The sequence below is a fragment of the Salmo salar genome, chromosome ssa10 (assembly GCF_905237065.1).
Source record: "Salmo salar chromosome ssa10, Ssal_v3.1, whole genome shotgun sequence".
NCBI classification, from domain to species: domain Eukaryota; kingdom Metazoa; phylum Chordata; class Actinopteri; order Salmoniformes; family Salmonidae; genus Salmo; species Salmo salar.
In genome coordinates, this window is record NC_059451.1 from 83496196 (window position 1) to 83515166 (window position 18971).

At 43.2% G+C, this 18971-nt stretch overlaps 1 protein-coding gene across 3 annotated transcripts; it reads left to right on the top strand.

The window, feature by feature from the left end:
- Window positions 1–22: 22 nt before the first annotated feature.
- LOC106560927 (zinc finger protein 319) lies at window positions 23–9154 on the top strand. 3 transcript variants are annotated; one of them, XM_014124386.2, is made up of 3 exons: window positions 23–362; window positions 3395–5359; window positions 5589–9154. In XM_014124386.2, exons 2-3 carry the CDS (start codon window positions 3682–3684, stop codon window positions 5690–5692), a joined length of 1782 nt encoding a protein of 593 aa, XP_013979861.1. In that variant the 5' UTR covers window positions 23–362; window positions 3395–3681; the 3' UTR covers window positions 5693–9154. The 3 variants fall into 3 exon arrangements, with proteins under 3 accessions (XP_013979861.1, XP_013979862.1, XP_013979860.1); XM_014124387.2 differs by having other exon boundaries at window positions 3395–5017; window positions 5183–9154; XM_014124385.2 differs by having other exon boundaries at window positions 3395–9154.
- The last annotated feature ends 9817 nt before the right edge of the window (window positions 9155–18971 follow it).

An 18971-nucleotide genomic window follows, 5' to 3' on the forward strand; every position in this document is an offset into this window, starting at 1 on the left:
GTGCCTGGGCAGGATCTCTGAGGCTAGCCAGTTAGCTAGCTAACGTTTTATTCCAAATATTCTCGCCTTTTTAAACGGGAGGAGAATGGCCTTGGCCTAGCTATCACACATTGACAGGGTGTTAACGAAGTTACCCCTCTGGGCTAAATATAATATTAGAAATGTAGTGCGGTCATTTCGAACGACACAAAAGCTCTGAATTCGTCGGCCCTGGAGTGGATCTTGTGGAAAACCCGCCGCGCCAGAGCTTCGACAGACCGAGGCTGCGGAGATGAAGGAACATATTGTTCGGCCTACGAATCATTTGTAATTTCTGGCAAAATTGTCAGACGCTACAAAGGACTTTCAGTGAAACGTTAAAGGTATGTTACCAGTAATACTGTCCTCAATATGTCACAAGTGTCCTGCTTCTGTAGATCAGTTAGCTAACGACGTCAATAGCCAAATATTTTCCTAGCCCAGCATTAGCAAATGCTAACTAGCTACCTCGCCATACAGATTTATGCTGCTGCAATCTGAGACAGACTGTCGCCCGCCACTGTAAAAATTATGGGCCGTATACTTTTCTCCCTTTTGTGGCAAATGGCGTAGTTAGCTAGGTTTGCGTTACTGCGCGAACACCCCCAATGGATGCGTATTGATTGTGTTCACGCTGTGGATGATTTGGATTTGCATACAACCAATACTGTAATCATGGGGGGATGGGGGTGAAGGATTTCTTCAAATGGGATGGCAGAGAAACGGATGGGTCAAATAGTCGTCACTGAAAGCCTGCCAACACAGACAGATCGTTGATCAAACCAATATGATTGACACATTCTGAAAAGGTTAGTGGCGTTCTGCTGACCCGATAGAATGTTGAAAAAATAGACTGGTACTCGGACGCACCAGTTTAGATATGGTCTGCCTCTTTATAATCTGAACGTCTGAAATTAGGGCATTTGTTTGGATATCTTTTAGTGTGTTTGTAGTGATGGATCATTAGGCAGGTAAGCGTGACTGATGTTGCCTATCCCTCTAGAGCTTTAATCTGATGGATGGATGGATGGATAGGGTCATTTCCGTGTAAAACCCATGATCACCAACATGTGAAGTTTATAGGAGCTTACCAAATTTGGTGTTAAACGAAAGCTAAGAGTATGTTTTGGGGAAATGGAGTATGTTTTGGGGAAATGGAGGCATAGATACGTTTTTCAACCATTTTCCATCGTAGATGTAATTAAATGTAGTTAGGAATAAGCAAAAGCTTTGGTCACACAGATGGAAAAGGGGTCTTAAAAAACATCTACTAGGAAAAAGTCTTAAAAAGGATTAGAAATACATCACAACACATTAATGTTAAAGTAAAGGCCCCTGCCAATTAATATTAACATTTAGTTTGACACAAATTATTTACCTTAAATATTGCCTAGTGTCTATTCATTCTTTTACCAAAAACCTACATACAGTTGCATTCGTAAAGTATTCAGACCCCTTGACTTTTTCCACATTTTGTTCCGTTACAGCCTTATTCTAAAATTGATTCAATAGTTTTTTTCCCTAATCAATCTACACACAATGCCCCATAATGAGAAAGCCAAAACTGTTTTTTAGAATTTTTTTCAAATGTATTACGAATTGAAAAGGGAAATCACATTTACATAAGTATTCAGACCCTTTACTCAGTACTTTGTTGAAGCACCTTTGGCAGCGATTACAGCCTCAAGTCTTCTTGGGTACAAGCTTGGCACAACTGTATTTGTGGACTTTCACCCATTCTTCTCTGCAGATCTTCTCAAATTCTGTCAGGTTGGATGGGGAGCGTCGCTGCACAGCTATTTTCAGGTCTCTCCAGAGGGTTCAAGTGTGGGCTCTAGCTGGGCAACTCAAAGACATTGAGACTTGTCCCGAAGGCACTCCTACATTGTCTTGGCTGTGTGCTTAGGGTCTTTGTCCTGTTGGCAGGTGAACCTTCACACCATTCTGAGGTCCTGAGTGCTCTGGAGCAGGTTTTCATCAAAGATCTTTCTGTGCTTTGCTCCGTTCACCTTTCCCGTATGGATGGTGCCAGGTTTCCTCCAGACGTGAGGCTTGGCATTCAGGCCAAAGAGTTCAATCTTGGTTTAATCAGACCAGAGAATCTTGTTTCTCATGGTCTAAGTCCTTTAGGTGCCTTTTGGCAAACTCCAAGCGGGCTGTCATGTGCCTTTTACTGAGGAGTGGCTTCCGTCTGGCCACTCCATACAAGCCTGATTGGTGGAGTGCTGCAGAGATGGTTGTCCTTCTGGAAGGTTCCACCATCTCCACAGAGGAACTCTGGAGCTCTGCCAGAGGGACCATCGGGTTCTTGGTCACCAAGGCCCTTCTCCCCGATTCCTCAGTTTGGCCGGTGGTGGCCAGCTCTAGGAAGAGTCTTGGTGGTTCCAAATTTGTTCCATTTTAGAATGATGGAGGGCACTGTGTTCTTGGACTTTCAATGCTACACTCTTTTTGGTACCCTTCCCCAGATCTGTGCCTCGACACAATCTTGTCTCGGAGCTGTACAGACAATTCCTTCAACCTCATGGCTTGGTTTTTGCTCTGACATGCACTGTCAACCCTGGGACCTTATATAGACAGGTGTGTGCCATTCCAAATCATGTCCAATCAATTGAATTTACCTCGGATGGACTCCAATCAAGTTGTAGAAACATCTCAAGGATCATCAATGGAAACAGGATGCATCAGAGCTCAATTTCTATTCTCTTAGCAAAATGTCTGAATACTTATTTAAATAAGGTATTTCTGGGGTTTTTTGCCAAAAAAAACTTTTCACTTTGTCATTATGGGGTATTGTACTGTTCCTCAAGTAAATGTGTTTTAGTAACATTTTCAGTGGCAATTGTTAAAAGTAGACTTCTACATATTTAACTAGGCAAGTCAGTTAAGAACAAATTGTTATTTACAATGACTGCCAAACCCTCCCCTAACTCGGACGATGCTGGGCCAATTGTGCACCGCCCTATGGGACTCATGATAACGGCCGGTTGTGATACAGCCCTGGATCGAACCCGGGTCTGTAGTGACCTCTCTAGCACTGCGATGCAGTTTCTTAGACCACTGCGTCACTCGGGACTCCCTGTATAGTATGGTTTGTTCAACTTTGCCATACATTTTTGTTGTTGTTGCTTGGCATACATTTTAAAGTGAAAAGTGAGTGCCAGCCTCACTCTGTTACGTGGAATTGCCCATATAGTCGTAGCAGTGTTGTCTTCTGACCTGCTTCCTCTGAAGTCTATACTTTTGGGCTCTGATAATTATTCTGTTGTCTCAGGGGAAGTCTCTGTGAAACGGAGATTTTGCACATCTTCTAGGAAGCCATACCACACACTGTAGTAATGAATAGTTGAATAATAATTGTTTCCTTTTTCTGCAGTTATCAGAAGAGGACTGAAGACGCGTGGAGACGGTGTATTTTATTTTTTCTAAATTTAAATGTCTTTGCAGCAGGTGTTATTCCTCTGCACATTATTTTCAGACACAATCTATTACATCCTAGAAACAAGCCCTTTGTCACATTTTCTAAGTGCTTATGTTCGTCACTGACATGGCAGACTAAGTTACTGAGATTTTCCACCCCATCCACCGATCAATGTACCTTTGATTTTTCTTCATAAAAAGACCCAGTACAATATAAAACTGAATCCCTACACGAGAGCCAGGATGTCCGAGGCGTGGCAGCAGCACGCTGTTGCTCCTCCTCCGGTGGTGCACACCATACCACCAGGGGCGGAGAACGCGTTGGGCTGCGCCGTCTACGGTATCGTCCTGCAGCCTGACCCTGCTCTGCAGCAGTCGCAGCAGCAGCACCAGCATGGCCAGCAGCACAGCCAGCAGCATGGGCAGCAGCAGCAGCAGCAGCAGCACCCTGCCCAGGTACAGCAGCCTTCTCTGCAGGTAGGGGGCGAGGGAGGCCACAAGTGTGGGGCATGCGGCCACGACATCTCCCACCTGGCCAACCCACATGAGCACCAGTGTATGGTGAACCAGGACCGCTCCTTCCAATGCACCCAGTGTATGAAGATCTTCCACCAGGCCACTGATCTGCTGGAGCACCAGTGTGTGCAGGTAGAACAGAAGCCCTTTGTGTGTGGTGTGTGTAAGATGGGCTTCTCACTCCTCACCTCGCTGGCACAGCACCACACCTCACACAATAGCACCAACCCGATGAAATGCTCCATTTGTGAAAAGACCTACCGACCGGGCTCCTCTGGGAACACCACGCCCAGCTCCTCTGCCACCAACCCTCAGCAGCCGTCTGCTGATGGAGCCTCCTCCAGTGGGAGTGCGACAGTGGGGTCCTCTTCCTCAATTACATTTCCATCGGCCCGTGACAGGCCCTACAAGTGTTCTGTCTGCCAGAAGGGCTTCAGGCACCTGTCAGAGCTGGCCCGCCACGAGCGTGTGCACACCGGAGAGAAGCCCTTCAAGTGTGACACGTGTGACAAGAGCTTCAGCCAGTCCTCTCACCTGGCCCATCACCAGCGCACCCACAGCTCTGAGCGCCCATACAAGTGTGCTGTGTGTGACAAGAGCTTTAAGCACCGCTCCCACCTGGTGCGCCACATGTACGCCCATTCCGGAGAGCACCTGTTCAAGTGCAACCTGTGTGAACTGCACTTCAAGGAGTCTTCTGAACTGCTGCATCATCCATGCCACCCACAAGGGGCACGCCCCTTCCGCTGTGCCACCTGTGGAAAGGGCTTCAAGCGTCCATCAGACCTACGGCAGCATGAGCGCACTCACTCTGAGGAGCGTCCCTTCCACTGTGAGGAGTGCCAGATGAGTTTCAAACAGCAGTATGCCCTGGTGCGCCACAGGCGCACACACAAAAACCCATCTGACCGCCCCTTCAAATGCAACCTTTGCGACAAAGGCTTCCTGCAGCCATCCCATCTGCTGTACCACCAGCACGTCCATGGCATGGAGAACCTGTTCAAGTGCGCGTCCTGCCAGAAGGAATTCAGTCAGTCAGGAGAGCTGCTGCGCCACAAGTGCGGTGAGTCGTCCTCTTCATCTAGGGACACAGACAAGCCCTACAAATGTGACGTGTGCGGCAAGGGATACAAAAAGAGTTCGACACTGCAGCGACATCAGAACTCGCACTGTCAAGAGAAGCCCCTGAAGTGCTCCCTTTGTGACCGCCGCTTCCTGTCATCCTCAGAGTTCGTGCAGCACCGCTGCGACCCGTCCCGAGAGAAGCCCCTCAAGTGCCCCGACTGCGAGAAGCGCTTCAAGTACTCGTCTGACCTGAATCGGCACAGGCGCGTCCACACCGGGGAGAAGCCCTACAAGTGTGCTAGCTGTGACAAAGGCTTCAAGCAACGGGAGCACCTGGCCAAGCATCAGAGTGTGCATTCCAGAGATGCCCAGTTCAAGTGTGTTTGGTGTGGAGAGCGCTTTGGAGACCTGGGAGCTTTGCAGGAGCACACAGTCCAGCACACAGCTGAAGGAGGGGGTTACCCTGTGCCACCTTGCATATAGTTATGCCCCTCCATTCTGTACAAGTTCATAGCAAACGTCCCTGTCTACCATTAATTTGCAGCACCCAGCTTAACACACTTGAACTGGGCATCTCTGGAGTGCTCACTCTGGTGCTTTCCAGAGATGCCCAGTTCAAATGCTTTGGAGACCTGGGAGCCTTGCAGGAGCACACAGTCCAGCACACATCTGAAGGAGGGGGTTACCCTATGGTAGGTTACTCTGTGCCACCTTGCATATAGTCACGCCCCTCCCTTATTTTCCAGTTCATAGCAAATGTCCCTGGCTAGCCCTAATTTGCCCCCAGCATATAGAATCCCTAACCTCACTTCCCATCTGAAACTGTTATCAGTCCCCCCTACCCCCAAAATCCCATACAAATGATCATTGTCTCATAAAAATGGAAGTCACAGCTTGTCATTGTACTGCCAAGTGTCACTGCTTTAGGGCTACCATCTGAAGGACAGAGGAGAAGAAACCATCAAGGATATGTCTTTCACTTCAAACTCTAGGGTGGATGTTCTAGTCCAGGGCCCAGTTTCCGAAAAGCATCTTAAGGCTAAGTTAATCGTTAGAACCTTTTGTAGGAGCATCGTTCAATCTCTGAGCTGTTTCCCAAAACCATCGTTCTTAACGTTGCACTTGAAAACGCTCGTAATCTAACTCCTGCCTCAGACCACTCGTAGAACAACGAAGTGCGTCGTTAAATGCATTTTTCGTCTTCCCGCGTCTCTTTATACACACAAAATCTCCACTAAACTTAGAATCACATGGTTTATCCATCTCTGTGAACAAAGTTGACTACAAATGCAAAGTTGCCAATATCTTTGCAATTGATAGAAACAAGCAACGTATAAAAAGATGCTTCGAATGAAAACCGAGATTACTGCATTCAAATATACATGCAGTAGGCTATAGTCCTATTTCAACCATATTGAAATACATTTAATGCTCAGTAAATTCATTTCTATTTTGCTAGCTGTACACTACTGTCTCATTTGTCTCAATATACTGTATTTCATGATGTGTAGCCTAACGTGTGCAGTGATGTGCCAAATCAGTGATTTTATGGTGGTGGGGGGGGCATTTTTATTGGGTAAGCATTAGAATAAGCCACCTCAATATTTTCAGCGGTAGGTAATAATATCTCTCTAGGAACTCATCTGTAGTCAGAAATACTTCTGTTTCGATCCTATCAGTATCGACACATGCTCCAACGATGCACTTAGCGACTGTTCTCTCTGTGTGGTGTTTTGCGTAACACATGTTATGTCTTCGGCCATTGTAGGAAAGATGAATCGTTAAAACACTCAGAAGCCTAAGTTCCACTGCTTTCGGGGAAACTGGGCCCAGCTCAATTACCTTCTCCTCTATCCTTCTTGAATCAACTGCCCAAGAAGGAAAAAAGGAAAGAAATGTACATCACCACATTAGCCTACATTTCTGTCTATGAAAAGCTTTGTATTTGTACATAAGTTACCTTGTAGACTTGTATAGGAAAGGGAATGTGGACCAGTTCCCCTCAACCTGCTCGACAGGTCTGTAAGTGTTAAGGGTTGTACAATGACCCAGAACTCTTCTCTTGCCAAAAGTGGTTGTCACTCTAGAACCCATCTACAGAGTTGCTGCATGCAGTAATGTTCCATACTCTTACCCAGGATAGACTTGAATTATTGCTAAGTTTCAGCAGTTGCTACAGTCTGATGATGGCCTCTTGCTTTTTTTTATTTAGGAATCAATTACGCTGTATCAACGCTGATATAAAATGTTTTTGTTGGGTGGGTCGAGATTATTGTGTATTGGTTACTTTTCCACAACCTCATATCACTGTAGTAGCAGTGTATGTATATACACTAAAATCAGACACCTCTTTACCCTTTGTGCTTTAGTATTTTGAAGCTTTTTATGTATAAGTATCAACTCCACAACTATTAGTGTGTTTGTTTTGTGTTTTTTTTTTAAACATGAGGGTTTATTGTGCTATTGTGAAATATTACATATGCTTGTGAGTGTATTTGGAAGTATATGTTTGTATTAAAACACCATTGTACTGCACCAGAATCCCAAAGGTGTGGAGATTAACCAGCTGAAGTTTCATCTCACTGCTATATAGAAATTGTATAGAAATCTATATTTCACACTAATATACAGTTGATATTCCTACCGAGATCAGTGTAGACTCTATGCTGAAAACATGTAAAACCTGGTCAAGCTTCCTCTTACTGCGTGTGTGTATATAGTACAGTATGTATGTTTACCAGCTCCACTGTCTGTTTCTAAAACTGCATTGGCTGTTTTGTATGTTACTATTTTTTATCATATGGGGACTGAAATGTTTTTTCTTCTTCTTTGAAGTCATAGTTATGATAGATTGTATGTCGCAAGTTTCCAAGGAGAACATTCTGTCTGTAAGCCCTACAAGGATTCTCACCCCCTCGTGCTCCTTTGAATTTTTATAATGAATGATTGTTGAATCATGTCTGTGAAAATGGAATCCTGGCTGTGAAGTAGATTGTATAATACATACATTTGGGGTAGAATTTGGGCAGGTCTGTAGTTTTAGTTAACCCAATTTATGTCAGAGAAACTTATCTGCAGTATATTTGTGCAGGTCATGCTAACTTCTGGTTTTTATAGCCTTTAAAAAAAAAAGCTAGCATCCTTACCAAAATGGGCTGCTACAGCTTAATTGCAAAAATGATGGGTTTACCCTCTAGTCTAAGTAGTAGACTTTTAAGTCAAATTGAATATGGCTCAAATTGACCTCAATTTGGGTTTTTGGTGTGTGCAGGTGTTTTTTTTTAAACATTTTTTGCAAGTGAAGCATTTCAAGTGGTCATGTTTTGTCCCATTTGGTAGTGGATTTGTGGTCTGAGTGCAGTATTGACAGTGTTTTATGATGGGAGAAGGTAATGATCATTTTGAGGAAGGTTCTTTTTATAATCAGATTCAGTTAAGACTGTTTGGCCTTAATCTGGGGTTAGGGTTATTTAGAAACCCATTCTACTCCAGATCTGACTGCCTCCATGTTGTTGATCTGTTCCTTGTACTCTGTTTTCTTTTCTCCATTGGCATCTGATGTAGGCTAACATTTGGTGTCATTTGTCTTTGTCTTTTGTTAAATGTGTTCATGTCTTTCATCTGGCATTAAGACAACATAAAAGAGCAGTTAGGAATTTATTATTTTTGTAAAAGTACTGTATACGTTTTTTTCCACTTCAGTTTATTAATACCAAATTTATATAAACATTGTTTAAAATCTATATAAATATCTATATTCTTGGAAGGAGTTAACAGGGCCTTTGGGATGTAGGGGGGGGTGTTTGTTTGATTGATGAAAGGGTCATTAGGAATGTGATTGACATGAATTTTGATCTTGTGTAGTGCAGAACAGTTAGCCCCTGCCTGTTGACCCTGTTTTCTCTGTTCTGTGCATGCTTGCTGTGTTAGTTCCTGTAATCTGTCCCAGGTATTAGTGCTTCAGATAGTACTTATTCTTCTTATAGCTTTTTTTCAAATTGTAGTATGTGAATGACGTAGTTAAAAAAAAAAGAATTACGTGACAACGTACAGTATGTGTACATTCATGCTAAGATATCTGTATGTAGCATTCAATACACACAGCACTAACAAATAAACTTTTTTCATTTATAAAGGGGGTGTGTTATGCGTGTTTAATTGCAGAGGGAACTGACCGGTATTCTTTTTGAAGTATGTACATTCACTAAAATCACAATGTCCTCATTTGTAATAGAATATAATGCTTGTTAAATGCAGGTTTTGACCTGTCCTTTATGCCACACGGTAGAAAGACTGCACTTACCATTGATAATGTAGTACAGAAATATAACACATTTTCTGGTTAATAGTGAGGTCCACAGTCCAGTTGGTGGTGGTAATGCACCTTAAAGTTGGTTGCCAAGTGCCATAAAAAGTCCACAGAAGAAGACTGAAGGAGGTGCGATTACTGGAAACTAACTTGGATTCCCCTTTTATCTGTATATTAATTGTCGGGAGAAGAGCACACGATTTTGTGTCTCAAAATGGGTAAACATTCTACAAAGATCCGCATAAAAGGACCTTGTACATTTCAGGTAAAATAACAAGCCAATGTGTATATCCCAGGAAAAATTAGCTAGCAACTGCAAGCTAGTTAATTGTCTTTGAATGTTTCATGTGTTTTGACCTGTCCCTAAATTAATATAGTTGGTTCAGTGTTCGTTTTGATGTTTCAACCTGCATGTCCTAATTGCGTCTGGTGTGGATGGCCGCATGCACATGCCCGGTCTAGTCAGCATGTAACAACTGGATTGGTTGTACACAGAGCGGAATGGTGGGCTGTTAAGCTCCTGCCTATTCCTCTCTTTGGATTGGTGGATACATCTCGTTAATATTTTTTGAATATTTGATGAGGGGTGTTGACGTCAACGACCTGTATTCAATGGAGATATATGCTATGCTACTAGCCCCATGGCATGAATATTCATAGGTATCTCGAGACAACAACGATATAGTGTTTTTTTTCTCAAAGTTGTCGGGATGTCACGTGTCCTACAACTTAAGCATTACGAAACTTCTATTCAAATACACCTCACGTAGCATGTGAACCATTACATTTTTTGTTGACCAAATTCGACCCTCTCATTTACCTCCATACGAAAACAGATTTCTGGCCGAGTTATCCCTCTCGTGTGCCCTCTTCCTCTCTGTAAAGGTGCCTTGTGTCTCCGCCCATTCTTTCTCATCAACCAATCAAATTCAAATTGCAGACGGGCCACTTGTGCTTTCTGCCTTTGCTCGATCCTGCCCAAGGAATACAGGTATAGGTAGCTGTGTCCCGGACTGGTCTCGGGAGTAGTGGGTGTGTTAAAAGGAGGGGATGTGTCAAAAGCGCTCTGCCTATAGGACGCTCTTGATTGAATGGCTTTGTCTAGAAAGAGTTCACATTGGTCAATTCCAGACCGTTCCCTATCTGATGTTGCGGAGACTACTGACATGCTGCATTGTTTTGTAGTTAATATATTTCCTTTGCTTTTGCCTATTTCAAAGTCACTTACTGTCCAGAGCAACTGCATCACCAGATTAGTATAAACAGTGGGTAACACTGTAACAATAGCTTTTTCCATGTGATAATCAATGTACCAGTAGTTATAGCACCCGCAGTGACGACCCGTCATTCAGGGTTTTGAGACCCACATTTTTAGCTTACCTGTTTTGCATGTTATTTTGGCATTGATACGTGTCACATATCAGTTTGCAAACAATGTAAAAAAAGAAATAAAAAAAAGTTAATGACTTGATAAAGCCGCATACAAACGTGGTCTCTTTTTTGCATTCTTGAGTAATGCAGGTGTTTCAGCCTAGCTCAGTGTTTTCTGTGGTGGTGGGGCAGCCAGCGGAAAATACGGAGGGTAGGTGTTGGTAATGTTCTCAAGTTGCGCCATGATTAACTCAGTGTCCTGTCACTCGTGGGGACAGTATGTCACTGCCAAGTCTAAGGGTAGACCTCAAATTCAAGCCCCTTGGGTGCTGCCATAGAGTTACATTACAAGTGCCCAATCAAGGTCATTGGCCATAGATAAAACGACGTCAAATCACATATCATTATCTACAGTAGCTTTGATTGGACTGAGCATGTCAACATCATACTTTCAAAATCTTAGCTAGCAGTCATCATCATGAATTTAGAAAAGTTAGAAACCAATATACACAGGCAGTTAGAAAAGCCAAGGCTAGCTTTTTCAAGCAGAAATTTGCTTCTTGCAACACAAACTCAAAAAAGTTCTGGGACACTGTAAAGTCCTTGGAGAATAAGAACACCTCCTCCCAGCTGCCCACCACTGAGGATAGGAAACTCTGTCACCTCTGATAAATCCACTATAATTGAGAATTTCAATAAGTATTTTTCTACGGCTGGCCATGCTTTCCACCTGGCTACCCTTACCGCGGTCAACAGCACTGCACCCCCCACAGCTACTCACCCAAGCCTTCCCCATTTATCCTTCTCCCAAATCCAGTCAGCTGATGTTCTGAAAGAGCTGCAAAATCTGGACCCCTACTAATGAGCCGGGCTAGACAATCTGGACCCTTTCTTTCTAAAATGATCTGCCGAAATTGTTGCAACCCCTATTACTAGCCTGTTCAACCTCTCTTTCTTGTCGTCTGAGATTCCCAAAGATTGGAAAGCAGCTGCTGTCATCCCCCTCTTCAAAGGAGGGGACACTCTTGACCCAAACTGCTACAGACCTATATCTATCCTACCCTGCTTTTCTAAAGCCAAGTCAACAAACAGATTACCGACCATTTCGAATCCCACCGCACCTTCTCCGCTATGCAATCTGGTTTCAGAGCTGGTCATGGGTGCACCTCAGCCACGCTCAAGGTCCTAAACGATATCGTAACCGCCATCGATAAGAAACAATACTGTGCTGCCGTATTCATTGACCTGGCCAAGGCTTTCGACTCTGTCAATCACCACATCCTCATCGGCAGACTCAATAGCCTTGGTTTCTCAAATGATTGCCTCGACTGGTTCACCAACTACTTCTCTGATAGAGTTCCATGTGTCAAATCGGATGGCCTGTTGTCCGGGCCTCTGGTAGTCTCTATGGGGGTGCCACAGGGTTCAATTCTTGGGCCAACTCTTTTCTCTGTATACATCAATGATGTCGCTCTTGCTGCTGGTGAGTCTCTGGTCTCTACGCAGACGACACCATTCTGTATACTTCTGGCCCTTCTTTGGACACTGTGTTAACAACCCTCCAGACGAGCTTCAATGCCATACAACTCTCCTTCCGTGGCTTCCAACTGCTGTTAAATACAAGTAAAACTAAATGCATGCTCTTCAACCGATCGCTGCCTGCACCTGCCCGCCTGTCCAGCATCACTACTCGGGACGGTTCTGACTTAGAATATGTGGACAACTACAAATACCTAGGTGTCTGGTTAGACTGTAAACTCTCCTTCCAGACTCACATCAAACATGTCCAATCCAAAGTTAAATCTAGAATTGGCTTCCTATTTCGCAACAAAGCATCCTTCACTCATGCCCTCGTAAAACTGACCATCCTACCGATCCTCGACTTCGGCGATGTCATTTACAAAATAGCCTCCAATACCCTACTCTATAAACTGGATGCAGTCTATCACAGTGCCATCCGTTTTGTCACCAAAGCCCCATATACCACCCACCACTGCAACCTGTACGCTCTCGTTGGCTGGCCCTCGCTTCATACTCGTCGCCAAACCGACTGGCTCCAGGTCATCTACAAGACCCTGCTAGGTAAAGTCCCCGCTTATCTCCACTCACTTGTCACCATAACAGCACCCACCTGTAGCACGCGCTCCAGCAGGTATATCTCTCTGGTCACCCCCAAAGCCAATTCCTCCTTTGGCCGTCTCTCCTTCCATTTCTCTGCTGCCAATGACTGGAACGAACTACAAAAATCTCTGAAACTGGAAACACTTATCTCCCTCACTAGCTTTAAGCACCAGCTGTCAGAGCAGCTTACAGATCACTGCACCTGTACATAGCCCATCTATAATTTAGCCCAATTTAACTCTTCCCCCACTGTATTTATATATTTATTTTGCTCCTTTACACCCCATTATTTCTACTTTGCACTTTCTTCCACTACAAATCTACTATTCCAGTGTTTTACTTGCTGTATTGTATTTACTTTGCCACCATGGCCTTTTTTGCCTTTACCTCCCTTATCTCACCTCATTTGCTCACATTGTATATAAACTTATTTTTCTACTGTATTATTGACTGTATGTTTGTTTTACTCCATGTGTAACTCTGTGTTGTTGTATATGTCGAACTGCTTGGCTTTATCTTGGCCAGGTCGCAATTGTAAATTAAAACTTGTTCTCAACTTGCCTACCTGGTTAAATAAAGGTGAAATAAAAATAAAAATGAATCAAGTCGACAATCTACTGGCAAATCCTTTTTAATCCTTGTCATATGAAGAGAAATTACAGATAAAACGTATCGGTGCTCATCGGCCATTGGACATAAACATTAAGCAACAAGTTAGAAATCGCAAATTCAACAATGAGTGGTTTGGAAGGAATCAGTGACAGTGGCTAACTGCAAGCATTGCAAAGCAATCACTAGCCTGCTATTCAGTGGAGTGGCTGTGGTCCCAAATCTGGGATTAAGTGTCTCTTTTCCAAGTTTGAAATGATAAACATTCAACATTGGCCATGCTGTCAATGAAGCATGATTTGTGCCGCAATCAAAACAACTGTTAGCTCAAAACAGCGAAAACTTCACTTCAGTGAGTTCAAGACAACTGGGAATTTTGGAAAAAACGAACTACGACTGGGAAATACGATTTGAACGATCGTCCAACTCAGAATTGTAAGTCGGGAACTCGGGCCTCTTTCTAGCGCTACGACCTGAAGATCAATGACGTCATCATGATTCAACCTTGTTTTTTTCCCCGAGTTCCTAGTTGTCTTGAAAGCACCAAAAATCCAGAGGATGCCAGACTTTGATGACAAAAATTTGCCACCTTCCTGTTCAAGTGAGCACAGCACAACAAGGTGAGTCCAGAAGTGTCTTGAATGCTGCTCCATAAATTATGTAATATGCCAGGGAGCTATGTATACTGTAGCTAAGAAAGTAATACTAAGTGTATGTTGTGTAATAAGCTGTTAGTAGTCCATGTGCCTCACACTAATAATTTGGTCTATTTACCCCTCTTAATTTTGATCTACTGTTCTGACTTGGTGGTACACATGTAGCCTATAACGTGTTTTAGAGAAATGTAATCATCACATTTTGGAAGAGCTTTCATTGTCTGCTCATGTGCCTCCTTTATTTATCCTACGGTTCTGACTTGGTGTACAGGGAGAATACATTATGAATGGCCCATTTTCTGAATTCTGTCGCTGTACATTTCAAAAGTGCTAAAGAAATAGTTATATTGACTACGTCCGTCCAAGTTTGCTCATTAATGTCTTAATCGAAATTACGGATTGTCTCTTATCCACTTGTCGCCCCCTTATGCCATAGTTTGTGCATCTCAATTGTCATTAGAAAGCACATTTGTTTAAGCAAGTCATCCATATCAGCTATGTTTTTTTTAAAGGCAGTAAATGAGGCTGAATGAACTGTTTCGCTGCCAGACAAGGCTCTTCTGATAGCCAGGTGTAGCAGTGGTAAAATGTTGGGACTGCTGTTGGGACAGCTTTATGTAGGCCCTAACAGTTTGTGAGCACAATTTGTCACCGTTATAGTGAAATTCATGTATTGTTTAGTGTTGTGTTGTGTAGTGTAGTGGCTTTGCTGGCATGCATCCCACTTTTTGTTTATTTTTCTGCCCCACCAAGATTTACATGCTAAAATCGCTACTGAGTACACGAATAGGTTGCCTAGAGCGGTAGACTGAATATAACATGCACATACACACACACACCTTATAGACAGTTTAATTATAAAATAAACACAGAGTATAAATTATGAATAGATCAGACAGAACATCTACTCATTCAAGGGTTTTTCTTAATTTCTTTTACTATTTTCTACATTGTAAAATAATAGTTAAGACATCAAAACTTTGAAATAACACATATGGAATCATGTAGTAACCAAAAAAGTTAGAAACAAATCTAAATGTATTTTATATTTAGATTATTCAAATAGTCACCCTTTGCCTTGATGACAGTTTTGCACACGCTTGGCATTCTCTTAACCAGCTTCACCTGGAATGCTTTTCCGACAGTGTTTTTTTATTTACATTTTTGTTTTATTTTATTATTTTACCCCTTTTTCTCCCCAATTTCGTCATATCCAATTTGTAGTTACAGTCTTGTCTCATCGCTGCAACTCCTGTATGGACTCGGGAGAGGCGAAGGTCGAGAGCCGTGCGTCCTCCGAAACACGACCCAACCAAGCTTGCACTGCTTCTTGACACAATGCCCACGTAACCCGGAAGCCAGCCACACCAATGTGTCGGAGGAAACACTGTACACCTGGTGACCGTGTTAGCGTGCATACGCCCAACCCGCCACAGGAGTTGCTAGAGTGAGATGGGAGATAGGCATCCCTGCCGGCAAAACCCTCCCCTAACCCGGACAATGCTCGGCCAATTGTGCGCCACCCCATGGGTCTCCCGGTCGCGGCCGGCTGCGGCAGAGCCTGGACTCGAACCAGGATCTCTAGCAGCACAGCTAAAACTGAGATGCAGTGCCTTAGACCACTGCGACACTCAGGAGGCCCCCTTTTCCAAAAGTCTTGAAGGAGTTCTCACATATGCTGAGCACTTGTTGGCTGCTTTTCCTTCACTCTGCGGTCCAACTCATCCCAAACCATCTCATTTGGGTTGAGATCAGGTGATTGTGGAGGCCAGGTCATCCGATGCAGCACTCCATCACTCTCCTTCTTGGTCAAATAGCCCTTACACAGCCTGGAGGTGTGTTGGGTCATTGTTCTGTTGAAAAACAAATTACAGTCCCACTAAGCGCAAACCAGATGGGATGGCGTATCGCTGCAGAATGCTGTGGTAGCCATGCTGGTTAAGTGTGCCTTGAATTCTAAATAAATCACAGACAGTGTCACCAGCAAAGCACCATCACACCTCCTCCTCCATGCTTCACGGTGGGAACCACACGATGCGAGATCATCCGTTCACCTACTCTGCATCTCACAAAGACACGGCGGTTGGAACCAAAAATCTCAAATTTGGACTCATCAGACTAAAGGACAGATTTCCATCGGTCTAATGTCCATTGCTCGTGTTTCTTGTTCCAAGCAAGTCTCTTCTTATTATTGGTGTCCTTTAGTAGTGGTTTATTTGCAGCAATTCAACCATGAAGGCCTGATTCCTGCAGTCTCCTCTGAACAGTTGATGTTGAGATGTGTCTGTTACTTGAACTCTGTGAAGCATTTATTTGGGCTGCAATTTCTGAGGCTGGTAACTCCAATGAACTCAGACGCTACAGAAGAGAACTCTGGGTCTTCCTTTCCTGTGGCGGTCCTCGTGAGAGCCAATTTCATCATAGCGCTTGATGGTGTTTGCGACTGCACTTGAAGAAACTTTCAAAGCTCTTAAAATGTTCCAGATTGACTGACCTTCATGTCTTAAAGTAATGATGGATTATCGTTTCTCATTGCTTATTTGAGCTGCTCTTGCCATAATATGGACTTGGTCTTTTACCAAATAGGGCTATTTTTTGTATACCATCCCTTCCTTGTCACAACACAACTGATTGGCTCAAACGCATTAAAAAATCCACAAATTAACTTTTAACAAGGCACACCTGTTAATTGAAATGCATTCCAGGTGACTACTTCATAAAGCTGGTTGAGAGAATGCCAAGAGTGTTCAAAGCGGTCATCAAGGCAAAGGGTGGCTACTTTGAAGAATCTCAAATGTAAAATATATTTTGATTTGTCAAGTTTTTGTTTCCTAGTTTTCCCGGTTCTGACCATTCTGCCTGTCCTGACCCTGAGCCTGCATGCCCTCCTGTACCTGCCTAACTCTGACCTGATTATGAACCTCTGCCTGTTCTCAACCTTCCCTTTGCCTGCCCCGTGTTATAATAAATTATCTGAGAACTGTACTATCTGCCTCCTGTGTCCGCATCTGGGTCATATCCTGAGTCATGATATTGAATGAGTAGGTGTGTCCAAACTTTTGACTGTTACTGCATTTATTTTTCTTTAACCTTTTATTTTGACAGAGAAGACATATTGAGACCTAGGTTTGTTTTCAAATGTGCCCTGTATAATTACAATATAGTTGTCGAAAGTGTGTCGAAAGCGTTCCACAGGGATATTGGTCCATGTTTACTCCAATGCTTCCCACAGTTGTCAAGTATGCTGAATGTCCTTATAATGTGAAATAATTGTGTAATAGTTTATCAACATTTAAAGGTAAAAGGTCAGCCTCATTGTTTTTAAAAGGTTTGAGAGTGGTTGTATTAATTTGGGATCTATAGCATCCCACAACTGTCCCAGCGTATGTTCGGAATATTTATTTATTGCACAGGACAAGTTGACCAATAGAATAGGTCAATTTTGTACTATGGGGATAATTGATTGACATAGGCTAGTCTTTTGCTGTTCGTCAGGCCTACTCATCTTATTGGCTGAAGGAAAGTAGGCTAAATGTGGACAGTTCTTACATCTTCAATATCGCCTTGGAATTCGATAACAAGGATGCACACAGTTGTATCTGTTTCGATTCACTTGTTGTCTACTACATCTTCTGAATAAATGTTTTTATTTAACCTTTATTTACCTAGGCAAGTCAGTTAAGAACAAATTATTATTTACAATGACGGCTTACCCTGGCCTAACCCGTACGACGCTGGGCCAATTGTGCGCCGCCCTATGGGACTCCCAATCACGGCCAGATGTGATACAGCCTGAAATGCTTGTGAGAAGGACCCGATCACGTGACAGGCATTAGCTACATCTGTGAGAGCCATGTGAGTGAGAGGTACTTCAGAGCCCAGCAGCAATTATAAGGGAATTATAATTAGCCTATTATACTCAGCCCAAGGGGACAACGGCCACTTTGACCACAAAAGGCATGGATTTTTTAGGGGGCATTACGACGACACAAAGGGGATGCTGCCGGGAAATTTGAGGCCTGGTGAGAATATTATCAAATGCTCGTTAAATTGTGAATGAGAGACTGATGAAGTGTGTGCAGATTGTGACTTTTTTCAAATCATCATTGTTGTCCCATCATGCAGCCTTAGAATGTATTAAACATCAAAACATATAGCCCGACGTTTGTATCACAAATAAAGTTGCATAAATAACTCTAAATGAAGCATAAAGGTGGACCAGTTTCTTTCTTAACCGCTCAACACAGAATAGTCGCATGTGCACACTTCCTTTTTGTCTGCTAAATGAACTAGTGTAGCCCACAGCCATATGGCATAGCTATATCATGGATAACATAAGGACAACCCAGAGTATCCTATTCTATTCTTCTGAAAAAGACTACATTTCTTCATTATCATGTTTCTTTAAACCTGTCTAAAATAAATAATGGATTCATTGTGATGGTGTAGGCTATATTACATGGATTTATTACACTTTTTAAAATGTAGATGTTGTAAAGGTCTGCATCAGTGGCTTGTTGGCTATGTGTGGAAACCAGGAAATGCAAAACATGTTTTTGCTAATTAACGGCCAATTACTATGAGGCCGGCAGTTATTTTCTTAAAAATCACCGGCTGACATTTCATGACCTCCACAGCCCTATGCCTGGCACCTGCTACCATACCCCGTTCAAAGGCACTTAAATCCTTTGTCTTGCCCATTCACCCACTGAATGGCACATCTGTCGCATTGTGTTGTGTGACAAAAACTGCACATTTTGGAGTGGCCTCTTATTGTCTCCAGCACAAGGTGCACCTGTGTAATGATCATGCTGTTTAATCAGCTTCTTGATATGCCACACCTGTCAAGTGGATGGATTATCTTGGAGGGATTATCCCTGCTTACT